Genomic DNA, 27,064 nt, shown 5'->3' with positions numbered 1-27,064 from the left:
GGCACAGGTGAAACCCCCAGGCCAATCCTGAGCACAGACAAAAGGGAGGAGAAAGGGGAGGGTGAGGGAATGGATGGAGGGGACTGAGAGAGAGGAAGAAGAAAGGAAGTGAAAGGGAGGGAGGGTGGGAGGCAGGAGAAGGGTGGCCTTCATCCCAGGTGCTGAGATTAGAAGCTTTCTAAAGAGGCAGCTGACAGCGTCTCGAGGCAAAGCCATCACTAGGTAGGTGGCTGCTGAAGTCCCCACACCTCTGCACGTGCTAGATCCTCTGCTAAGACTGCTAACCTCTGCTTCCTGGTCTCAGAAAACATCTGCGACACCCTTCCGAATCTCCAAGCCCATGCTCAGGCATTCTCCTACCCCACTTACCTCTGAGCCTGGATCCCCTTCCTGTTCCAAGTCACGCAGCAGCCTTTGCTAATGCCGCCAATGACACATTGCACAGGCATTTGACCAGGGAGCGGGGTTTGACAGGGGACTTCCAGGCTTGAGCAGAGGCATAATTGTTCTAAGGTGGAAATGCAGACCTGCTGCTTCTCATAAGAGTCCTCAGCCAAAGGTGACAGTGTTGACAATAGACACTGTGTATAAAAAGACTTGAAATTTTTCGTGAAACCAGAAAGATTGTCAAACTTTCCGTGCTCTGAGGAGGTAGATATTTATTTGCTCTCACTCACATTCCACTTAGCAACAGCAGCAGAGCCTCAGAAACCTGGCAAAAAAAACATAGGGCCCTCTCCTGTTGGGGAAGTCATTTTAATTACCTCCAATGGGGTGAAGCTCAGAGCTGGAAGGCTTTGGATAAAAAAACAAAACAAAAAACCCAAACCCTGTTAAGATAAAGGTGACCCATTCAACCTTAGCAAAGATCTCAAGGAGACCAAGGGGAAAGGTGGTGAGAAGGTCAGGTGCCAGGGTCAGAAACATCGTGTGCCTGTGGGGCAGGGGGGTCATTCTAGAGGAAGGTGGGCTGCCCCCCCCCCCCGTCTCTGAGAGGTAGTAAGATCCAGCTCATGTTGCCAGGGAGATGTGGGAGAGCAGAAGGCAGAGCTAACATGACCAAGGCTCACTCTGAACCAAAGCTGCCTTCCCAGCGGGCTGAGATGAGCAGAAGCGGGACAGCGGTTCTGAGATGTAGGACACTGTATTTAGGGGTGCAGAGGAGTCAAGACCCCAGACAAGCAAGGATGTCTTTCTCATAACCGAAGAACCAAACGGAAAGACTCTGCGGTGGGGTATTTGGTGTAGACCCACAGGAGTGTCTTCTCCGTGCCATTTGCGATATCTGGGGGCTTGTGGGGAAGATCTCAAACCCTTGCCCCAGAGGAGCCCCGAACTTGCACAGCCCTGCCCATCTGCCTGCCTCCCTTCCTGTTGTTGTGCTCGCCTCCACTCACTGTGAGGAAAAACCTCCATCATGGAGGCCATCATTATGTTGACACACGGTCACGCATATCACCCCCATCCCTGAACGAGTTCCTGTAGGAGCAGACAGCCTGTAGGGACCCTGGAAGGCAGGGACCTCTAGCTAGGATGGACATCAGGTTCTAGACACACAAAGGGCTCAAGTCCTCTTTAGACTTCCAAGTCGTGACTGAGAATTGCCGGATCCTGTTTCCCACTCAGTTGTCAAGCAGAGGAGCCAGGACAGAAAGAAAGCAAACACCAGAACCAAAGAATGAAATCACTAAAATATTAGTGAGTCGTGCTTGAAGACAAAATTGAACACTTAATATTTGTCTGCCGCCCACCAAAGCAAATTGCACCAAATAACTCAAAACAAAATATTGAATTAGCTACTCCGAAATGGATTTGTTTTCAAGCCATTAATCTAATTAACACACCCAGCTGCCCGCCCCCCCCCCCCCCGCGGCCCTGCCCCGTGCAAATGCTGGCCTTGTTCATATGAAGCCGGCATAGAGCTCATATTTGTCTACTCGTGTCCACGGCTATCTGTAAGAGCCTCCCCCTTGCTGCACAGACTACTATTTTCTGCTCCCTTGCTTCCTGTATTTGTGGGTAGCATTCATTATGAACAAAACAAAATAAAGAAACTGTTCCAAATGAGAAGCATTTGATGTTTCGAACTGTACAAGGAAAGGGCTATTTATCCAATGTGCAGTGCAGATGTGGCAGCTGGATGCATGTGCACATGCAAACCAAATGAACAGCCCGCATAATCGTGACAATTATACTTTGCAATATGCTCCCTTTTCACTATTAGCTCAGGAAGCTCCAAGGAAGGAGAAGAAGGGGGAAATAAGCCTCATTTTATTCTTTTAAATTTTGCAGCTTTGTGGACTCTACCTGCTTACCAATAAATTTAGGACTATTGAAAATGTGCTGTAATAAATTTACGAGCAAAAATTATTCCCACTGAAAAATTATATAATGAACAATTTTGGAGGCATCTAAAATAAAGAAGAGCCGAGAGAATGCCGGTGCAATATTGCCATCTACAGGAAATAATGGAGAACTACACAAAGGTTATTTTATTTATTTATTTATTTATTATTTATTTATTTATTTATTCTGCTTGGTTTCCTCCAGGGGAGTAAAGAAAGCATGATAAGGACATGGCCTGTGTATATTACAGATATATAGATAGAGAAAGGAGACTCTGGATTTTTAAATGATTCAAACTCAAGACCACAGATCTTCAAATTTTTCTTCACTTCCCTGTTCCCTGAGGAGCTGGAGAGATTGAGTGGGGCATGCTGACCAGGAGGAAAATCAACCTCCACTCCTGAAGGACTACGCAGCCCCAGTCTTAGCACTTCCCGATCTTTCTGTAGTCCCGCTTCAGTTTGTTCGGGTATGGTTTAAATGTGAAATTCAAACAGACTCCAGTGTCCTGCTTGGTACCCAGCTGGTGGTACTGTTTGGAGAAGTGATAGGAATTTTGGGGAGTGGGGTCTGGCTAGAGGAGGTAAAGTGAACTAGATATGCAGTCCTGTCCACCCCTGACTCCCTTGTTTATCATGAGATAAAACAGCTCTTCCATGACATAACTTCTGCTTCCATGATGTTCTGCCCAATTGCCTGGGCCAACCACCCATGGACTGAAGTATCCAACACAGGCTAAACAAATCTTTCCTTCTCAGATTGCTCTCTTGGGTATTTGGCCACAGAGACACAAAAGTAACTAATACAAATTGTTTAAGAAAGCAGAAATGTCGTACATGTATGTGAAATCTCCAGATATCTTATTCTGGTGATTAAATCATTAACTCTGTGGTCTGAATAAAGCATGTCTTGAAGCCAGCTGTGGCTCAAACAACAGGTAGCCTGTAACAGTTGGAGTGAAAAAATATTTTTTTTCATGTACACTGGACAAATGAAAACAGAGGAACCTAGGAGCTTTGTTACATGTATGGACATTTATCAAGTGAGGTTTCATGCCATGTGCTGAAATGCCAGTCTAGTCTGGTAGGTGATCCTCCTCTAATCCAGAAACCTCTGTGGTGCAGGGCTTAATGAAAATGTGCATAATCTACTGCATGCAGATGCACTAAGCTATTCCCCTGCCTCACCACATACTCTGAGTCTACACCTAAAAACTCTCCCACATGAATTGTGAATGACACAGTGGAAGAGAAAGGAAGGGAAAAAACAAGAACCAAAAAAAAAAAACCAGGAAGAAAATAAAACAACAGTGTCAGACAAGAAACCATCACAGAGGAAAAGGGGGAGGTTGTTGTAGTCCTCATTTCCAGATAACCATATTGAACAAGGAAGTCAAAACTAGCAATGCCTACAACTCCAAATAACCAAGAGAAGTAAAGAAAGAGCTACACACAAAGCTGCCAAGTTCTACATGTGTCTGTTAACCAAATATATTGTTTCAGATAACCATAACCAAATATATTGTTTCAGATAACCAGCAAAAGAGCAGGTTGTCTGAGATGTGGCCAAGGAAAACCACCTTTCAGCTGACATGCCCCAGTTATTTCCTGACTAAATAGTTGCAGATTTATATTATCACAGAACAGTGATAGATAGAGCACACATAATATAATTTATTTCACTGATTCCATGCATGTTTCCTCCAATTAATTTTCTTTTATTTTTGAAATTAAAATATATCATTCTCTTTTTCTCCTTCCAAGTTTGCCATGTATGAAAGAGAGAGAGAGAGAGAGAGAGAGAGAGAGAGAGAGAGAGAGAGAGAGAGAGAGAAATTCCTAAACATATAAATCCAACCTGCTTGGTCTGTGTGTTATTTGTAGGTATATGATGTCAGGGCTGACCCACTTGGTATTGGTTAACCAATTGGGGAGTTTATCCCTGGATAAAACTACTTTCTCCAGCTCTCAGCTTTCCTTAGCTTCCTGCAGTGCTTTGTCTATTGATGAGCTCCTATAAGTTTCTTCCTTCCATGCTTGTCTATTGGTGTCATCCTTGTTTGGGTCTTGTTTAGGCAACCATGATGTTGAGACTTCTTGGGTAGAGCTTCCCTGACATCTCTAGGAGATGCAATCCCACAGTAGATATCTGATTTCTTTCTCTCAACTCTTATAATCTTGCTGACCCCTCTTCCACAATGTTCTCTGAACTTTGAGTACAGGAGTTGTGTTGTAGATGGGTCAGTTGGAGCTGGACAATCATGTTTTCTGCATTTTGATTGGTTGTGGGTTTTTTTATGATAACCATCTGTTGCAAAGAGAAATTTGTTGAGGGGTGATAGCTATACTTATCTGTGGGTATAAGGATATTTAGAATACAGTTCAAATTATGCTGGTGTGCTGCGGAATAATCCCTTTGTATATTGTGAAAATTTGTCACTGTGACTGAGTTAATAAAGAAGGTGACTGGCCAATAGCTGAACAGGATAAGGTTAGGCAGGAAAGCTAAAAACTGAGAATGCTAAAAGGAAGAAGGGCAAGGTCTGAGGTGTCTCAAGCAGAAGCAGGGAGAAGCAAGAGGGACATGCTGTACTGAGAAACAGTACCAAGCCATGTGGCAAAGCATACACATGAAATATGGGTTAATTTGAATGTAAGAGTTAGCTATTAACAAGCCTGAGCTATTGGCCAAGCATTAATCATTCATATTAAGACTCTGAGTGGTTATTTGGGAGCAGATGGTCAAGACAGAAATTTCCACCTACACTGGTATAATAAAATGGCAGTTTTAGGTTCTCCCTCAAGATCCACAACCTTACTAGCTCCAGATGGTAGGTTAGGTTTCCAGTATCTGGGAGTGTTACAGCTCCAGAGGGAAAAGTATCCTGACTTGTCAGGAAGTTAGGCTATATCTGCAAGTGTTACAGCTCTGGAGGGAAAGGTATCCTGGATACCTACAAGCTCTGGAGGGAAAGGTATCCTGACTTGTTGAGAAGTCAGGTTATACTATACCTACAGCTGTGAAGGGAAGTTATCCTGGATACCTACAGCTGTAAGGAGAAAGGTATCCTGACTTGTTGGAAAGTCAGGCCATAACTGAAGCTGGGATCAGGTCAGGGGCAGTCTCTCCCTAGGATATGGCAATCCTGCTCCTCTCTGAGAGAGAGAGAGAGAGCTGTTACAGTTGAGCTCCGCTCTGCCCCCCTAAGGGAGTCTCCCAGCAAAGGTATCCCTTTCTTCTCATCTCCAGCCCAAGATGTTACTTCTTCTGCTTCACTCTGCTAAGAGGAAAACCCCTGCAGAAATGTAGGAATCTGCTCCAGCTCCAGGGAAAGTTGTTACTTCTGCTCTGCTCCCCTCAGGGAGTTTCCCAGCAGAGGTGTCAGTTGCTTCTTCTGCTCTGCTCCCCTAAAGAAGCTTCCCAGTAGAGATTCTGCTCCATGCCAGCAAAAGAAGATCTTCACCCAAAACTCTTTCAAGATAATTACTTGGGAAGGAGGAGTCCAGGAGAGTGGCTGCCTTTGCCAGGGTGGAGGAGGACAGCTGCCAACTGAACAGGCAGAGGAGCTTATATAGGGTTTCTTAGGGGCAGAGTTTTTCCAGGGGGAGAATTGGTCAGATTGGGATCCCCTTGAGCTTGGACAAGTTCAGGTTAGCTAGATTTTGTGCTCAGGGATTGGTTGGTTTTCCTGCTCAGTGATTGGCTGTTTTTCTTTCTCAGGGATTGGTTGGTTTTGTTTTCGCTTGGTCAGGGGCAGATTTGGTTCTGTTTTCTTGGGCCAAAGTGTGCTTCTTTCACTGGCCCTTTTTAGCCTTTTGGCTCTAGTTTCAGGGCCAGAGTGTGTTCCTTTCACTGGCTCTAATTCCAGGGCCAAACCATGTTTCTTTGGCTTTGGTTTCAAGAAATGTGTTGTTTCTTTGGTACTGGTTTCAGGGCCAAAGTGTTTCTTCCACTGGCTCAGATTTCAGGCTCAGGGTGGGTTTCTTTGGCTGGCCCCTCTACCCTACAATACCAGGCATGATATTCCTCTTGTTGAGATGGCATTAAGTCCAATCATAGAGCTTTTAGTTATTGCCAAGATATGAGTGCCAATATCCTTGGGAATTTCCCTGCGTTTCTTATAAGCAGAATAATAAAGGACATTTCAAATTACATATGGGAGAGACTCAGGCCACAGCAGTCAGATAGATGAGGAAGAGGGTTATGAGTTAAATCTGAAATGTCCCCCCTCAGGTTCATGTTTTAAATGCTCAGTATGCAGCTTGTGGGACTGTTTTGAAGGCTACAGAGGCTTTATGAGAAGCCTAGCTGCAGCACACCACACCCTGAGCAGGCCCGGTGCTGAAGGGTATCCAGCCAACACAAAACCAACTCAAGGGCATTTTTGTGACCATTTTGTTTCATTTTTCCGTCCTTTGGCATTTTTGTCTCATTGCTCTTTTGCCTGTTTGTTTTGGTTTTCACTTTTTTTTTTGTTTGTGGGGTTTGTTTGCCTGTTGCTGTTTGTTTGTTTGTTTGTTTGTTTTGTGAGGGGCAGGAGAGAGGGAGGTGAGGGAAGGAGAGAGAAAGAGAGAACATAAAGCTGGGTGGGGTTGGGGGTGGGTGGGAGAGAACTGGGAGGAATTGGAAGAGAGAAAAAAAATGATTAAAATATAATATTGTCTGAAAAAGATAATAAACAAACAAATCAATAAATAGTAGGCCCCCAGGGACAGGCATCAGATTTTGCAGGTGCAGGCTTCAAAAACCCTAAATGCTGTGAGTGACATGACAGTAGCTGATTCTAGTAAGTCTAGGAGGACAGAGAGCGGATAATAGAGGGAGATTGTGCCACAGAGTTCCAGAAGGCAAGAACTCCACTGGGAATGAGGCTAGAGGACTTCCCTGTTATCTTCTAGCAAAGAATCTGGCAGTGTGTTCAGCCTGTGTAATGAACTTCAGGAGCGGCATGGTTATTGTTGGCTGCTGTTAACCTGTGAGCACCAGGATGCTAAATGGAATAAAGGGAGTGATGACCTTAGGGCAAGGCTCTAGCCAGCTGAGCTTCCAACTTGTGAAAAGGAATTTTAAAGGAAAGCTTAAGCAGTGAAGGAAACCACCACCAACAGGAAGCTGGTGTAAATGTAACTTAAAGAGTGGGCTGAAAGAAGCAAGCAGCAGAACCTGGCAGCTTTGGGCCATGTGGTTCTGACTTTAGACTCCAAGAATACAAGAAAGGGATTGTGGAATCTCCTTCCATGACTAAGGAAAGCCAATGGGGCCAGGCATGTGTCAGGGTGTCCCTTCATGGAGGCTCAGAGTAGCCATTGCATGAAGCTATGAAGGAGAAACCGGGATTGTGCTGGAGACCTCAAGATGTTGAAGATGCTAGAGGTGTGGGATACGTGCCAAAGAAAGCTGCAGACTAGGCGTGGAACCAGCCCGGGAAAGAGAAGTGTGTTGCAGTCAACAAAGCTGAAAGGAGATGGAGATCTGAAGAGCCCTCTGACATCAGACATGGAGATGCAGGATTTGGAGTTTACTCCACTTGGTTTTAAACTTGCTTTGGTCCAGTATGTCCTCACTATGCTCCCTTTCCTCCCTTTTGGAACAGTAATTATATTCTGTGGCATTGTATGTTGAAAGCATGTGATCTGATTTTTAGTTTGATTTTACAAGTTTATAGTTAAGAAACTGCCATGAGTCTCAGAGACTTTGAACTTTCTTAATGATTTATTTATTTGTATTTTATGTGCACTGGCTTTTTGTCCGCATGTATGTCTGTGTGAGGGTATTGGATCCTCTGAAACCAGTTACAGATAGAATGTGAACTGCCATGTGGATCCTGGGGACTGAACCAGGGTCCTCTGGAAGAGCAGCCAGTGCTCTCAACAGCTGAGCTATCTCTCACACCCCAGAACTTTGGACTTTTTAAAGTATTGATACTGTGATAGACTGTGGGGACTTCTGAAGTTAGACTGAGTGCATTTTTTTTGCATTATGATATGGCTACAAAATGGGAGCCAGACAGTGGGATGTAGTGGTTAGGAAAAGAATGGCCCTCATAGGCTCATATATTTGTATGCTTAGTGATCAGGGAGTGGAACTCTTTGATAGGATTAGAAAGTATGGCTTTGTTGGTGGAAGTGTATCCCTGGGGGTGGGCTTGTTGGTTTTCCAAAGCCCACAACCAGTCCCGTCCCCCCCCCCCCCCCCCCGCCTTCTCCAGGCTTGTGGATCAGGATGTAGCTCTCAGCTACTCCTCCAACACCATGCATACCACCATGCTCTCCATCCTGATAATGGACTAAACCTCTGAAACTGTAAGCAAGCCCCCATTTAAATGCTTTCTCTTATGCCTTGGTCTCTTCACAGCAATGGAACAGTGACTAAGACACCACCAAAGCAAGGGTGCTTATTAAAAGAGTGGCAAGCTCCCTCCATACCTGTGACCACTTGTAGTCGTAAATGAATTCTTTACTCAATTCACTTTAAGTAATGAATATGATTGGGGTTATTTCTCTCTCTTTTTGGGGGGGGCATCTAGAACAGTTTGCTTCATGTGCTTCTTACCTCTTTCTCCTCCCTTACTTGTTGGCTTTTTAAATTGATAAAATTTTAAGAATCTCATGTCTTCCAGAGGTCTTACCTGTATGCTATTTTTATGGCGGTTCCTTTAAAAATTTTAGTATTCATCTCCATCTTACCACAGCATACCTGGAGTTAATACTGTTACCACATATGCAATGAAAGTTCTTTGCAAGAATGCATTATATGTCTCCTGTGCTAGGACTGTCACATATTTTATTCTACATATTATGAATTCTGAGATAGTTGCTATTTGCAGTGCCTTTTACGAGGCTCTGTGGATCTGAATTTCTATCTGACAGAATTTCCTACAATAGAACAACTTTTAGCATTTCTTATAGTGCATGTCTCCTGACAACAAACTTTTTCATCTTTCATCTAAAATAACCTTTGTTCCACCTAATTTTTGGCAGTTGACCCACACCCACACCCCGCAAAATTGTTGGGGTGTCCTGAATCGTTTTTTGTTGTTTCCCAAGGGAAGTCATTTGGTATACTCATCATTGCTTTCACACAGACCCTGAGTGTATTTTTCTTTTCTTTTCTTTTCTTTTTTTCTCATGGCTTGCTTTCAAGATTTTATTTTTATCTCCAGTTAGGATGGTACTTACTGTACACTGGTATTCTTTGTAATGTTCCATTTTCATATGAGCATTTACTGAAATTCTTTCTCTTTTTGACCTCTTTTATTTATACTAGGGATCATTAAACTATAGTCTAGGGCTTCATCAAGTCCACTGTGGGTCAAATATATCTGTTAGCAGGCAAACTCCAGGTATACCCAATATTTACATAATGCCTATGTTTGCTTTCATGATATAAATGGCAGATGTGAACAAATTTTGCACCAGAGACCCATGGTCTTTTGTAAGAAAAACTTGCCAATCCATTTTAGACAATACTTTTGCAAAAGTAAAACAATGTGTCAGTGATACTTTGTTCTCACTGACCCCTCAAATTCAGGAACAGATACTTTTTAATTCAGTCTCTTAGAACTTAAAGATGATTATCATTCTCTTTTATTGTTATGTGCATGGGTGGTAGTTTACCTGCATCTATATCTGTGTACCGTGTGTGCAGTTCCTGTGGATGCCAGAATAGAGTCAGATGCCCTGAGGCTGGAGTTGCAGATGGTGTGGGCCACCATGTGGTTGTTTGAGACAAATTCTAGAGTTTAAGATTGAACTACCCCTGATAAGAAGAATCACAATCTAGAAAGCCTATGATCAACCCACCAGAGCCCTATGGTAGCCACAGGAAGCAGTTCTTGGGGAGGGTATGCAGACATGCTGACATGTTCAGGTGGCATGAAGCTACCCTTATGCAGTGGAACACACAATGAGAGGTAGCTTCACCTTCTGTGGCTAGATGACCCCACCACCCAAGAATTACTGACAGCCCCACAACTGGAGTTATCAAGTGGTCAACCTCTAGATCTACCTACGTGCTGGGCACCCACTACAGACAAGACAGAACATTCATGGTCCAGCACAGTGCCTTGAGCCCCAAGCTGCATCCCTCCAATAGAATCTAATGATGCCTCAGATTTGAAAGCACTGATGTTTGTCCTCCTGGAGATACTGCAGTGTCCTGTTCCTCACACACACACACACACACACACACACACACACACACACACACACACTTCTCAATGCACTTAAGACCCCGAGTGTACAAAGTGTGAAATCTCAGGAGCATGGAATAACTTGCTCAGCTTACAGGTCACAAAGGTTAAGTGTAGTCATTAGAATTTCTAGGTATATCATGAAAATACATCAAAAAATTCCAAGAATACTAACAGCAACAAAATATGGCATTTTACTGGTCTGTGTTCTGCACCAACATAAAATGGTAGGGAGAACAAGAAGTTCCAACGTCAGCTACCCCACCACATACATCTACCTGGTAGACTCCAACTTTAGAGACCCCAGACCAAGCAAGGCTGCTCTAGCATGTCACCTGTGGATTAATTTGTCCCTTTCAGATCCTTTTCTTCCTCTTAGTTTTAGTTAGTAATTTGACAATTTCTTTAAGTGTTCATGTATCCGTTTCACATTTATATAATTTTACTTATGTACTTTTATTGTGACATTTTATCTCTCACCCTTCTCTCATCTTAACGTTCTTTTCCATGTGTTCTCTTGGCTTTAATTTTACATCTTGGTTTCCTTTCCTGTTCCTGTGATAAAGCACTCTAACAAAAGCAGCTTTAAGAGAGGAGGTTTATTTGGCTCACAATTCCAGGTTCCAGTCCATCACTGCAGGGAAGTCAAGGCAGCAGGAAGCTGAAGCAGCTGGTCACACTCACAGTCAAGAGCAGAGAGGACAGATGTACACATGCTCACACTCAGCTTGTTTTCTCCTCTTTTATATAGTCAGGACCCAAACCCAGTGAGCATTGCTGCCCACTTTTATGCTGGGTCTTCCCACACCAATTGATGTCATCCAAACAACCCAACAGACCTGCGCATGCCTGACCTAATCCAGACCATTCCTAATTAAATCTCCCCTCCCGGGAAATTCTAGTTTGTCTTGACAATTAAAACTAACAACCTCACTTTGTTTCTCCTTTCTTTTCCCCTTCCCACATCCATCTTCTTATTTCATTCATTTTCTTTTTCTTTTATCTTTTTTCTTTCTTTTTTTTTTTTTGGTTTTATACTTTTTTTAGCTTGACAAACTACTTTAAATCATTTCTGCCATTTTCTGTTTTGTGGTCATTGATGGTATTATTAGCCCACTTTAATATGATTTTAGGGAGACACACACACACACACACACACACACACACACGTTTGTTGCTGTTTCTGCTGGAGAAGTTTGGTTCCTACTATCTGGATAGTACTGAGGAACAGTCTTTCAAAATTAGGTTGCTCACTAAGAAGATCCTGAAGTAAAACTAAAGGAAATATTCAAACCAACAAATGAGTAAGTCCTAACAGATACACAAGAAGTGTCAAAAAGCAAGGCAACACACTGTCTCCAAATGACAACAAATCTTCAATTACAGAATTAAAGATACTGAAGTTGTTAAAACGGCAGACAATTCAAGAGTCTACTTATAAAAATGATAATGAGCCAGGCTGTGGTGGCACACGCCTTTGATCCCAGCACTCTGGAGGCAGAGGCAGACGAATCTCCGAGTCTGAGGCCTGCCTGGTCTACAAAGTGAGTTCCAAGATAGCCAGGGTTACACAGAGAAACCCTGTCTCAAAAAAAATTATATATATATATATATATATATATATATATATATATGATACATACGTGATATATATAATATATCACATATATAGCAATAATGTGAAAGAGAAAACAAGCAGATGTATAAAGTAAATCAATTCCGTGCACAGGTAACAATGTCAGAAACACATATTACAGAAATATGGATAATAAATTCACTGAAGAAAATTAAATCTTTGGGAAATTCAATCAAATAAAAAATAGTGGCAATATCATCAATAAATTACAGCAAGAAGAAAAAAATGACAGGAGTAGGAGATTGAGGATATAATGCACTCAGAAAAAAAATAAAAAGCATGAACACCAGTTCCAGAAACTCTGGGACAAAACCAGAAAAGGAAATCTAAGAATCCTCGGAGGAGTTGATTTTTTAAAAAAGGTATAGAAAAATCTATTCGTTGAAATCATAGGAAAGGAAATTTCCCAAACCAGGGAAGGAAGTAGTTATCCAAATAAAAGTGACTTAGAACCCTAAATAGATATGACAAGAGAAAAATGTCTCTACGATAGTCAGTAGTCCAAACAGTATTGCCTTTAGCTTTGTGCTGGGTTCAACTTCAGTCAAAGAAGGTTCTTTTGTGGTGAGTAGTGATCCAAAGAGTCTGAAACTGTAACTGACAATGAGCGTTCAGTTAGTATAACAAATGAAAGAAAGAGAAAGAAAAGGGGGAGGAGAGGAGAACAGGAAGAAGAAGGGAGAGAGGGAAGGGGAGGAAAGAAAACACCAATTGAGCAAACCAGAAAAACTAAAAAATGATAGAAATCCAAAAGGCCCTGTCATTAATAACTCTAAACATAAATGGTCTTGCTTCTCCAATTAAAAGATGAAGACAAGTTTCTAATAGAAACACATTTCACCGGCAAAAATACATATATAGACTACAGTGATATGAATCTATAAACAAGTACAGGCAGAAAAGGAGCTACTGCTACATTTACGTCTACTTCAAACCAAAACTGGTCAGAGACAATAAAGAGTATCACCACATAAATAAGGAACAATCTATCAAGATGATAGAATAATCATAAGCATAATGTTAATACACCAATTGATGATACACCCAATTTCGTAACCATTACTGAACATAAAGGGACAGACAGCCCAAATATACTAATAGTGGATAACTTTAATTCCCCCGCACACTATAAAAAGAGCAAAGAAACTTCAGAGTTAAACTCATCCCCAGAGGAAATGAACTCAACATCCATAGAACATTCTATCCTCCAGATGTGTAATTCTTTTTCTTTTAAATGACCATACATTAGGACACATATTTGGGCATCTATCTGAAAGACTATTGAAGACTCACAGTAACGTTGTCATATCTTTTTTTTCAAGATTTATTTATTTATTTATTTATTTATTTATTTATTTATTTATTTATTATGTACACAGAAGAGGGTGCCAGATCTCATTAGAGATGGTTGTGAGCCACCATGTGGATGCTGGGAATTGAACTCAGGACCTCTGGAAGAGCAGTTGGTGCTCTTAACCTCTGAGCCATCTCTCCAGCCCCACGTTGTCATATCTTATCAGATTATAGTTGGAACAGAGCTGGAAATCAAGAGCAAATGAAACTACAGAGACTACCAAAAAATAGACAGACTACTATACTCTTGACCAATCAATGGATCACTGAAGAGACCAGAGGAACATAAAATTTTCTAGAATCAAATAAAAATAAAAAAGGAAACAAATCAGAATCTTTGGGGCACAACAAAGACAGTTCTAAGAGGAAAGTTTATAGTTATGAATGTTTAAGTTTAGAAAAATAATCACAGAGATCTCAAATAAATAATTTAATTATATATTTCAAGGTCTTAGAAAAACAAGACCAATAGAAAAATTAGACCAATAGAAGGAAATAATAAGGAGGAGTGTGTAAATTAAGTAAATGAATACTAAAAGGAACAATAGAATCACTAAGACAAAGAGTTGTTCTTTGGAAAGATAAATATAATAAACAAACCCTCAGCCAAACTAAGCAAAGGAAAGGAAACCTAAATTAATAAAGTTAGAGATGAAAGGGCAGCTTAAATACATACCATAAAAACAGAGGACCACTAGAGAATATTTTGAAAATTTTCCCAACGATGGGTATTTAGAAGGAATAGATAAATGCCTAGATGCACATGACCTACCAAATTAAAATCAAGAGGATACACACAGCTTAAACAAGTCTCTAAGCAAAGAAAAGCTTAGGACTGGATGGACTCATTACAAATTGCACAAGAATATAAAGAAGAACAAACAGCAAATGCTCATCACAATACTCCAGAAACCAAGAGAGAGAACACTTCCAAATTCATATGAAGCTAGTATTACCCCGAAACTAAAACCAGATAAAGATACTAAAAAAGAAGAAAACTGTAGACCAATCTTCCTGAGGAATACAGATGTAAAAATTCTGAATAAAGCCCTTGAAAACTTAGCAACACATTGGAAAGATCATATACCATATCCAGTTGGCTTCATTTATCTGCAAGTATGGTGTAGCATATGCACATGTAATACAGCACACAAATAGATTACTAAGAAACTGAAATTACAAGGTCATCTCAGTAGATACAGAATGGCCTTTGACAAATTTTAGCCATCGCTTCATGATAAAAAAATCTGAAACTAGAAATTTAAAAGGAATGTATTTCAATATAACAAAAGCTATACAACAAATGTGTAATCAACATTGTACTAGATGAGAAAAAATTGAAAGCATTTGCTTTAAGATCATTAATGAGATATGGGTGTCCACCTTCTCTGTCCTTATTTAGTATCAAAGACTCTAAGATTATACAAAATAAACCTCTTAGATTTGATTTTAAAAATCTCAGCAAAGAATCAGGATAAAAATATGTGCAAAAATCAGTAATTTTTCTATATGTCAGTAATGAACTTGTTAAAGAAATCGGAAAGAAAATCTCATTCACAATACTTTCAAAAGAAAAACCTTGTAATAAACCTAAGAGTGTGAAAAGACCCTGACCCTATAATGAAGACTTTATTGTATGCATACACAAAAATAAAATAAAAAATAAATTGAAAAATATTGCTAGAAGGTGGAAATAACTCCCATGTTTATAGATTGGCAGAATTAATATTGCAAAAAGGGCTCTATTACCAAAAACAAGCTGTAAATTCAATCCCATAAAAATCCAATGGCATCCTTCACTTCTTCACAGAACTCAGGAAACAATCTCAAATGAAAGCCTGAAAGACCTTGAGGCATCAAAGTAATTCTAAGCAGAAAGACCAGTGCTAGGGGTATCAAAATGCCTGACTGAGAAATCATCAGTCTACAAACTACAGATGTGTGAATTTTGATAAAGATGCTGAATACATCAGAGAAGAAAGCCTCCACAAGAAATGGTGCTGGCTGAACTTAGGACCACATGCAGAAGAATGAAAGTACACCCTTATTTTCCCCTTGTATGAATATCAATATAAAATGGTGCAAAGACCTCAATGTAAGACTAAAACTTTGGTTAACTGGTAGTGGAAAATATAGGTAAAACAGTTCCAGGTACATGCATACAGAACATTCTAAAAACAACTTCAGTGGCTTAGGAAATAAAAGCAAGAAATTTACAAAAAGGATTGCATGAAATTCCAAAGCTTCCCAACATCAAAGGAAACAATCAGAGGAGGAAAGAGACAGTCACAAACTGAGACAAAATATTTGGCTACACCTGACAGGGTGTTAATATCAAGAATACAAACGTGCAAATAGTAAATATCCACCCAAATCAATTTATCCAGTAACAAATGGGCAAGTGAATTTAACATGCAACATTCTTAGCTCTCAGAGAAATGTGAGATAGAACTACATTCAGACCTGTTACACCCTAGTCAGGCTGATATCAAGAAAACAAGTGACAATGATCTTGGATGAGGAGGCAAGACCCTGTACTCTATCCTGGGAATGAATGAAACTAATGCAGCCACACTTTGGGAACTGACATAGAGGGTTCTAAAACCAAAACCTAAAAAATAGAACTATGTATGATCCAGCTAAACCTTCCTAGGTATATACCTGAAGGAATCTGAGTTAATACACCACAGAGATACCTGGATATGTTTACTGCAAAACTATTCACAAGAGCCAAGATACAGAAATATCCCAGACGTCCATTAACATAAACACAGTGTGGCTCTACATACAATAGAGAATGAAATTATGTAATTGGGAGGGAATATATGGAATTGGATATCATGCCAAGTGAAATAAGCCAGGCTAAGACCAACTCAATTTCTCTTTGGCAGAATCTCAATCTCCTCCATTATTTTGTGTGTGTGTGTGTGTGTGTGTGTGTGTGTGTGTGTGTGTGTGTGTGTCAGTAAAAGAGAGACTATGAGAAGGAAGGAAGAGATTTAAAGGTAGAAGGGAGTAAAGGGAGTGAATATGGGCCAAGTGCAATGATATACAGGTATGAGAGTCATAATTAAATCTACTTACAAGCTAAGTAATAAGAACTCAGGGATGGAGTGGGAGAGCAATAAAAGAGACATCTTGATAGAGGGAGAGATCATGGGGATAGGGAGAAACCTGGTACTAGGGAAGTTCCCAGGAATCCACAAGGATGACCTCAGGTAGATTATTAGCAAGAGTGGAGAGGGTGCCAGAGCTGGCTTACCCCAGTCATCAGATTGGTAAAAATCTAACTGTCATTATATAGCCTTCATCCAGTAACTGATGGAAGCAGATGCAGAGATCCACAGCCAAGCACCAGGCCAAGCTCCAGGAGTCCAGTGAAGACAGGGAGAAGGGATTCTATGAGCAAGTGGTATCAAGATCATGAAGGGGAAACCTAGAGAGACAACCAAACCAAGCTGATGGGAACTCATGAACTTTAGACCAATAGCTGTGGAGCCTGCATAGGACTGGACTAGGCCCTCTGCATTAGTAACAGTTGTGTAGCTTGGTCTATTTAAGGAGCCCCCGGAGGTGGGAATAGGATCTATCCCTGGCACATGAACTGGCTTTTTGCAGCTCATTACCTATTGTGGGACACCTTGCACAGCCTTGATGCAGGGGGAGGGGCCTGGACCTGCCTCAACTGAATGTACCGGGCTCTGCTGACTCCCCATGGGAGGCTTTACCTTTTTGGAGGAGGGGGTGAGGGGTGGGATGGGGGTAAGGCTTGAGGGAGCTGGAGGAGGAATGAGAGGGGGATCTGTGGTTGGTATGTAAAATTAATAAAAAATTTCTTAATAAAAATAAGTTTAAAAAACTAATAAAGAATGGGGGAAAGAAAGCATGAATTTGAACATGTTCATAAGAAGCCATCTGTTATTCAGTGTGGAGATTTGGTGGTGTGGTAATCACAGGTAGAAACAGGAATGGGTGCTCATGTCAGGAGCAGGATCAGAGCTAAGGAGAGCACTGGAAGCACAAATCTCCTGTGGGAGGTCAAGAACATGCGGAGGAAGTTGCAGGTGACTGTAATAACGCACTGTGCAATTCAGGAAAGACAGCCTGGGAGGAAAGTGTGTAACTGATGAGCACAGGCAATGTGAGTGACACCAAGGGAGCGGCTTCCATGAAGAGTCTAGGGGGAGCTAAGGCCATGCATCAAGAGGAGCAGGTCACAGTGGCCAAAGAGGCACGGAGAGGGTCTGAAGTGAGTCCACAAGTCCACAAAGCCTGTTGGTGATGACAAGCTCCTAGGAAACAGCATAAGGTTTAATTTCCAATTCTGAAGGCTTCGGGATGGGATCCAGGACAGGCTTAGGAATCATGACCTCATCAAGGAACATCAATAAAACCCTGGGATCTCACAGGCTGTTAGGAAGTAAGATCTTCTTTTACATAGGAGCAGAACTTGATCTTCCCCTAGATAGCCTACATGACCCAGAGCTAAATACCAAGAAAGAATAGATGAGTACCTCAAGAGTTATCTGCTAGGGACCCAGCACTGTGACGAGTCCTTCACATGTCTCAGCTCATCTACCACTCCTAACAGTGAAGTACTATTACATTCCCACTTCATAGAGAAACAGCCCCGGAAGGATATTATTTGCCCCATATCACAGGTGGGAAATGCTGGGAGTGTGCTCAGGGCTTTCAGAGTCCAAAGTTCACTTTTCTAATTACTACCACATAGAGACATGAAGAATGAGGACACAGGACTTGGGTGGAAGCAGAGTAGAAAAGAAGATTGGTGAATGCAATAAGATGTTACCTTGAAGTATCTTAGGTGTTCCCAATGGGGGAAAAAAGCATCAAGTGTTATTACAAGTTATGGGGTCTTTTATAAATTATTAGTTATTCTTAATTGTTCTAGCCAGAATGCTTATTTGTTTGTTTGTTTTTCGAGACAAGGTTTCTCTGTGTAGCTTTGGAGCCTAACCTGGATCTCGCTCTGTAGACCAGGCTGGCCTCAAACTCACACAGATCCACCTGCCTCTGTCTCACCAGTTCTGGGATTAAAAGCATACACCACTACCATCCGGCCAGAATGCTGTTTCAGAGCATGCTCCAGTGGCGTAACTGGTTAGTGTCTGGTATGTACACAATAGAATGCTCTTTCCCTGGTATTTGCAAGATTCTGCCTCACTCTCCTGTCTTTACTTGGACTTAATGAAGGTCTTTTCTGACATCTCACTTAAAAACTGCAAACCATCATCTCGAACAACACTAACTCAGCATGTATTTCCTTCATCTAACATATGACATATTTTAGTTTTTCATTGTCTTGCCCAGTGTAAGCCAGCCCTGGGGAGGAGGTAGGCTTTTTGTCATTTTTTTTTTAACATCTAGAATGTTTCTTGAAATATAGTGCATATTCAGGGTACCCTCAGTATCTCTGAGAAGTTAGTTCTACCACCACCCTGTTTGAGATGCCAGCATTCCATGTTTGGGAATTATGAAAAAAATTACACACACACACACACACACACACACACACACACACACACACACACACACATTGCTCAAATATTAAATAGTGTGTGTGTGTGTGTGTGTGTGTAAAACCAGGAGCCTGATACTGGGGTGAATGCTGAAAAACCAGAGAAGCAGAACAGCCAGCCACTAGTTCTCATCTCTACAAAATCCTCAGCCTAAAGAGAGTGAGTTCCTGTTTCCTCATGCCTTATATTCCTTTCTCTGTCCTACCATATTACTTCTCGGGATTAAAGGTGTGTGTGCTTCCCAAGCAAAGGCATGAGATCTCAAGTGCTGGGAAGGTGTGTGCCACCACTGCCTGACCTCTATGTCTAATCTAGTGGCTGGCTCTGTCCTCTGATCCTCAGGCAAGTTATTAGGGTACACAACACACACACACACACACACACACACACACACACACACACACACACACACCCCTCTAGGTACTTTAAGTTTGTGATTCTGTGTATTCAGATAGTCTGGGGGCATTTCTGCCCAAGAGAGGTAAGAACTCTGGTGATCTTTGTTATTTGCTTAGTAGCCAGCACACTGTAGATTCTTACCACATAATTAAAGAATCAGTTCTAGTAACATTAATTACCAAATACGTAGTACAGCCATTAAATGCTGCATCTAGAAGGCATTGACACCAAGACCGAATACACTAAGTAACTATACTAAGCACATAAAAATCTAAAACAACCTGAAATTAAAGTATCAATTCTTCCTACTAGGCTTATTCAGTCACTACTCATTAGTCTGGCTCTAAAAGTGTTTCTGCATGAACATATACAGGTGACTCCATGCCATAAGACTCAATGCTTATACCTATATTGGTTACTCTTCAACTAGTTCCTAATGATTAAACTCATGAAGATCCTTAACTATATGGAACTTGAAGACAGCAATAGTGCCTGTCACTCATTTCTGCACTAATCAGACAGGATTCCTGAAGCGTCCATCATTTGGGGTGTGGAGCTAAGAAAGGCAGGCTCCTGCAACTTATGTAATTGAGTCTCTCAGGTCAACAAGTAACCATCATTGTACTGCGATATCAAGGTTAAGTGGGCAAGCTGTGACATGTACTTTTCCCCTCTCCTCCCCTTCTCCCCTTGTCCGTGGTCAATGCTCAGTGCTCTGTCCTGGCTCGTGTTCTAACCTTTAAATGTCAAAGGGAACCTCTCACACAGCAGTTCACTATTGCACCTAGGCTTCATTTCCCCCTTCAGTCCCTTTAATGCCTCGGACTTCCTGGTTACTCAGATATGCCTTCAATGTCAATAGCTTTTTTATGGGGAAGAATCAAACAAACCCCCACACACACTGGCTTTGAAAACCTTTCAGCCTACATGCTGGTACCTCGGGGCCAGGGGTTGATATGCTCAAGCCTCTGTAATTTTCACACATAGGAGAAGGTACTACATGGACATTTTAGAGCTACTCCTATTAAGGAAATGGCACTCAGAGAAGTGCAACAGCTGCATGGGACATTCAAGTCCACTCCAAAAGACAAACTGCTTTGACACAGGTAGCAGCTTCTAGAGTTGGACTGTTAAAGGAAGAAGGTGCCTGGAGAGGGCAGAAGCCCTTCTGCCACTTGCAGAGCTGGAGATGGAGCAGCTCCATCACTGCAGCCTGCTGGCATGCACCTACCTGCAGAGCTTCTGCAGGCAGAGGCCAACTGCCTGCCTTACTGTAGCTGAGTACCTTCCCTCGCTTCTGGAGGCTGATGCAGATGGTCTTGATTCAGTACAAGCTGCACTAGGGTGCTTCAAAATCCAGCAGCAAGGACCACGTAACTCTGAAGAGGATGCTTGGGATTGGCCTCAATCTAGTCACACAGAGAAATCAGGCTGCTCTAAAATGAGGCTGCTCTACAATTTTGCATCTGAGTCTATAGTGGATATGGTCTTCTACAGGGTCCTTAGAACTTATAAGACTTGTAGAAAACCCAATCTTAGGACAAAGATGAACTCCGGAAACTTAGTCTGAAGTCCACTGGACCCTAATTCGTTCACAATCAGCTTACATCTACTCAGATATCTCTGAAGGATGATGTCTTTCAGCAGACTTGCCCATAATAGCTGGTGGGGGAAACAGCTTTTAAACAGTACTATGCTGTGCTTTGGACAACTTACCTCATGGCTGTTAAATGGTTTGCTGGAATTCAGTAAGTGCCAGCTCATTTGAGAAGCCATACTAATGAGAGAGCTAAAACTAACTTGTCCTTGGTCCTATGGTAGCCCCATAGCCAGTCTCTTGATGTCTTTGACAAAGGAGCACCACTGAACTATCTTTAATTTATTAAAGCTATGGAATACATACTTGTTCTATCCATGAATCTCTAGCTCCTCAACAGTCACTATATATTTCTAACATACAAGGATTTTCATCTCATCTCCTTCTCCTATTACACATTAGGTTCCTTTACAGCAAGAACCTGTAACATCAGTATTCACATGTTTGGGGCTTCTCACAACACGTGGTACAAGGTAAACTACTAAATATTAGTTGAAGGAATTAAGATGACCCTGGGGGCTAAGGAGATGGTTTGTTGGGTAGAATGTTGGCTGTGCAAGCATGAATTTGAGTTCAGACTCCCAGCATCCATGTAAAAAGTCACAAGCAGCAGTGCAAGCCTGTAATTCCAGTGCTGGGGAGCCAGAGACAGCAGACTCCTGGGGCTCACGGAGCAGCCACACTGCTGAATCTGGAAACTCAGTTCAGTGAGAGAGCCTGTCTCAAAAAGTAAGGTAGAGTGTGATGGATGAAGATACCTGATATCCATTCATAATTTCTGCCTCCTATAGGCATGCACACACATGCTGTGCACATGAAGGAGTCCACACATGCACAAACATGTACTAAGGAGGAGGAGATGTCACCGTTGCCTCCATATTCTTGTTTCCCTGTAACACTGTGGGGAAATCCATCTCAGCTACAGAAACAAAGTTAAGATTCGAAACAGAAGATCAGTAAGACTAAAACTTGAACCTAGTTTTCCTTCCACTTACTTTTAAGATAAGAATGAATAATATATCTACATTAAAAGAAAACTTAGCTTTATTGTTAAACAAAACACAATAGTTATATTTGAAGGAGTCATTGTAAAAGATTTAGAAAAACACTAGATCTTTAAGAACTTATGAGCAAAAAATATAAAAAAAAAATGAACAAGCAACTCACTAAGGTGAAAAATACAGGCTAACAAAAGAGTAAAAACTGTCTGATCTCTAGACATTCTTTTCCTATGAAGTTAGTGAAGCCTTAACAAAACAGCAATTCAGAAATGAATGAATTAAAGGGGTACTCACACTCAGTATCTTGGGGAGAGGATGTGAACATGGCTCTAAGGCCTTAAAGTTACCCCCAAAGTACATGTGAGACAAACATATATATGCATATGTATGTAGGTGTGAACTAAAATTATCTTCACATTTTGTTATACATTCTCTTAAAACACACTAAGAAAGAGAATTTACACAGTATTCTTCAGACATTAAGAGCAGTGCTCTCTACCACTAACCACATGTCCTAAACAACCTATTAAAGTCTGGGCTGTCTGGCCATTGGGAAAAGAGTGAGATGATGATGATGATGATGATGATGATGATGATGATGATGATGATGACGACGACGACGATAACGATGAGATGCAGCTATTGTACAGGTTGGTATAAAGATTAAATTAGAATATGTACCATAGTTTAAAACAGTGCCTGGTATAGAGAGTATTCAACAAGTGTTAAATGCTATTACTCCACATGTAATAAATTTGTTAGCAGTCTAATGTTTAATGAGATTGTTTTAAATGATTACATATTATATAATGTTAAATAACAGACTAGTATTTTAAATAATATATATTTTAATGTTAAATGACAGAATGTTTTAAAAGATTGTAGTAAATCCATACAATGCTATACTATTAGATAATAACTAAAATGTTATTTGTAAATAATTTTTAGGGTTGGAGAAATGCTTGTGCCGAAAGTGAAAAGGCATGATATAAAAATGATTTCAATTATGTAAAATACATAACTATTTTGAAAAATATCTAGCAGAAGTCACCTCGGAGAGCAAAAGCAGTTCAGATAGCAGAATTTGAACTGTGTGCTATTGTTTTTTCTTCATACGTCTCTACCAGGATTCTTTCTCTTTTTCCAGTAAGGAAGAACCAGGCAAACACTGTAATTTTGAAAGGCTAGAGTAAGGCGACAAATGTATGTAACGCTTACAGAAATGCCCAACATTTTATGTGTGATGTAGCACAGAAATGACTATGGCTTCCCACAACTCCAATCTGTTCTGTTGAATTTCCAAATACTGTTATTAGTGCAAATAATATGACAATATGCAACAGTGAATATCCCTTGGTTGGATCTGTTTACACACGTGTAATCTGGTATGCACAATGTACTCCTTGCCTAAAACCACCCACACATTATCAGGCCAGCCTCTCCTAGTCTCTACCTGGTTCTGACCTAAAATGTCCGATCAGAATCTTGCAAGCTAAGCCGCCTACCAGCACACTCCACGCTCTAGTAGCTTTGACCTTTTCTATCCACCAAACCACAAAGCTCTTATCTCTGCTGCAATTATCAAAGAAAATGCCTCTTGTCCAACCATGGGAAAGACAAAGCATCCCATTCACTCTGAGGGTTCCCAGAATTTTCTAATTCTTTATGCACAACTGTTTCCCTTTCTGTAGTGCTCCAGAGCTGCTTCTGAACTCCATCTTTCATAATATCTTACCTTATCTGCACAAAGAATCTTCACTTCAGACAGCCAACTTAAGTTCCTAGGAGTTGATCTGTAACCATGTAATCATCAGCCTCTGTGGATACCATTTAAGACCTTGACAATTTTAACAACAGGACCAATGCAAATAATCACAACTCATGGAAGATCATGAAATTCAGCTTCTTAAGAAAGCATTCCTGTTAAGCAAATCTCAAAAGAACTTCTCACTTGTCTATCAGCATCCCCACATATACAGCACTGAGTTAGACATTATGTACATTAGCCAGTACTAAAAAAATAAATAAATAAAATCTAGTTAACATGTATCAGATTTCACCCAATCACCCATCCTCATCACATTTCCAAATAATTCTGACTGCGGTTCTAAGAGCTGAGTAAGAGGAAATGTTCATGTGCTATTGTTCTATGTGACACTGCTCTCAGACTAGCCTATCATCTAACCAATTCCAAAATTTACAAACTGATACAACGCAATCTAAATGCACCATAAATTTATATTTGTTAATCTTGGTATTAGAACATTTAAACATTTCAAACTACATAAAAATATGACAAACAATATAAAACAAAGAAATTTGTTGACAACTTAGTTCCAAAACATCACTATTTCTTATACTGCAGTTAAGCAACAGGACAGCTTACATAGCTCTTCAGAAAACAGTGTTTTTAGTGGAGTGTTATCAACAAAAATCAGCACAATCCCACACAATAATGTCTCCAATTTATTATCTTTTCCACAGTACAAATTTTTCAAACCATAAATCCTTTGCATTTATTCAAAGTCTGTAAACAAGTGCCTGATTCCCCACCCCATCTCAGTTTAAGCATGTGAATGTTTTAAGTCCTTCCATCAAGTTTGAACTCTTCATGTGTATAAGGAATCAAGAGCCTTCTCTCTTTACATTATTTATATTTTATCATACAGCCTGCAGTGCAGTAAATCACAGTGAAAGCCCTGGGAAAACAAAACATGATCTTTACAGCAGGACTTGAAACTTTATAATAAATGCATTTGAAGAAGCGTCCCATAATAAAAGTGTGGGTTTTCATTTCCAGAAAGCAAGTCAATTAGAAACTCTAGTTTCTACTTAAAAACCCATTTGGATCTAAAAGTGAAAACAGTCCCCTATCCACAGTCATTTTATAAACTCTATACAGTTTTACTTGCAGAGATTTTTTTTTTTCCAGTCTGGAAAACAGTAGTGCAATTAGTTTTACTTCTTTTAAGTTATTTAGTCCATGATGGAAACAGCTCTGTGGAAAGATAAGAAGATATTCTGGTAAACAAGAAATTTTTGCAAGCCCATGCTGGCTTACAGTCCATTAAAGCTTGTAAGTCCATAGCGGCTTTCAACAGAATGCTGTGTATACATCACTAACATCAATGCAGAAATAAATAGGCGGAAATAACTGTAAACTGTCTCCTCTCGATGACTCTTCGGTAATGGCGGCCTTGATGAATTGATGGCGTAGTCTGTTAAATCATCGGACAGTAGACAGTTGCCCTTAAGGACATTTCCACTATGGCATCAACTCTGGAAAGCCCCAATGGAGTTACATTCCTAAAATAAAAATAAAAACGGAGTGGAGGGTGGGAGATAAAGTTCACAGATGCCACTTGAATGGAATTCCATCAAGTCGCTGAGTCACTTAGACTTCTTCTTGAAAAGACTTTTGATTTTTGATGGCTTTTTGCTTTTCTCGCCATTATGACAAAGGTCATGTGGGATGCTGCTTATTCTGGAAACATTCGAGGCTTCCTGAACTGGCTTGCTGTCATTGCCAGTTGAGGAACATGATGTGTGTCGAGGTTTAGGCACCGGGATGCCACTAGAAAGTTGGTTCATGCTACAGGATTTCTCCAAGATGCCATTGTATACTTTGCTGGCAGGACTGAAGATCATGCTCTTGGTTTCTGTCAGTCCCAAACACTCAGGGGAGCCCCGGGAGACATCTGCTGTCACTGGCGAATCCCCCCTGGAAGAATCCTCCAGGGAAAGCTCATCTCTTGATACCTTTCGAGAAGACAATGTTTGGTATATCTCAAGGCTTGAAGGAGGAGACTGTTTCCTTCCAATGGAAGAGTTCAAGGAGTCACACTCTGAAGCTGTGTCTTGTACTTCCCTGAATGAGATAGACAAAGGTAAAACTTTTAGATCTATAAGAGTACCAGCAAACATTCTAGTCAAATCAACCTTCATTATTTATCCAATTATAAAAGGAGATATGCTATAATTTATATAGAGATAAAATTTGAAAATTCTTTTTGTATTACACCCTATTATCTCCTGTGTGTGTGTGTGTGTGTGTGTGTGTGTGTGTGTGTGTGTGCACGCACCCACGCGCAAGAGAGACTATATATGTATTTGTGTGGATATCTGCATGTGTGCATGTGTAGGCTACAGATCAACACTGAGTATCTTCCTTGATTGCTATCCATGTTCTTTTGTTGAGACAGGGTCCCTCAACAAATCTGGAACTCATAAATTCAGGTAGGCTAACTGGCTAATAAGCTAGAGATCTGCTTGTCCCCATCCGCTGGAGGCAAAACAAGTGTGGCAGTACCTGGCTTTTACACAGGTTCCAGGGATTCCAGCTCAGCTTCTCATGCTCATTTAGTAGGCAATGCATTGTCTGAACCTCTCCATAGCCCAAAACTTGTTTAGTTTTAAAGATAAATTATAACCATCAAAAACTATTATTTAATTAAGTTATGCCTTCCTTAACGATCATAGAAATGAAAATGTTTGAATTTGAGTTTTCTTAAGCCCTTCTGACTTTTGCTTCCTTCAACATTTTTTATTTCTGAATCACAGAACTGCCAGTATATGTTTGAAAGATGGAATTTTTGTTTAGTTACTTTTAGTGTTTAGTTGTGACCTTGATGAAATATGGCTTTCTGAGGAAGTAAAATATGAACACTGCACTAAAGTAAAATCTCTATCAAGTTTGGTGGAGACAATGTGCTAAGGCACAATGGAATGGAGAGGAGATAAACGGCAAACATGACGCTATTGTTCAAGAACGGACATTCAGGAAGTTTCTACAGAAGAATTTCTTTGTGACTAGCACCCCCCACTTTGTCTACAGTGGAAAGAGAGGTAAATAAAACAGAACACTAAAGCCCCTAACAGTCACCATTGAGACTACCAGCCTCCTCTGAAACATCACAAGGCCACGGCCCTTCCCACCATCTCTCTTGCAGAACCACCACAAACTTGCCCTAAGTGACTCCACGGCTTCCTCATCAGCCTCTC

The 27,064-nt window shown here is 40.8% G+C and overlaps 1 protein-coding gene across 6 annotated transcripts in view; it reads right to left on the bottom strand.

The window, feature by feature from the left end:
- Positions 1-24,511: 24,511 nt before the first annotated feature.
- Stim2 (stromal interaction molecule 2) overlaps positions 24,512-27,064 on the bottom strand; it is a 133,525-nt gene continuing 130,972 nt past the window's right edge. For all 6 annotated transcript variants that reach the window (XM_076546311.1, XM_076546312.1, XM_076546309.1 and 3 more), the window contains one exon: positions 24,512-25,931. In XM_076546311.1, the coding sequence (XP_076402426.1) occupies positions 25,454-25,931 (478 nt within the window). In that variant the 3' untranslated portion in view covers positions 24,512-25,453. The remainder of the gene's footprint in view (positions 25,932-27,064) is intronic.

This window comes from Peromyscus maniculatus, chromosome 10, assembly GCF_049852395.1.
Source record: "Peromyscus maniculatus bairdii isolate BWxNUB_F1_BW_parent chromosome 10, HU_Pman_BW_mat_3.1, whole genome shotgun sequence".
In the NCBI taxonomy this organism is placed as follows: domain Eukaryota; kingdom Metazoa; phylum Chordata; class Mammalia; order Rodentia; family Cricetidae; genus Peromyscus; species Peromyscus maniculatus.
The sequence above is the reverse complement of the archived record's forward strand: the minus strand, read 5'-3'. Positions and strand labels throughout refer to the sequence as shown.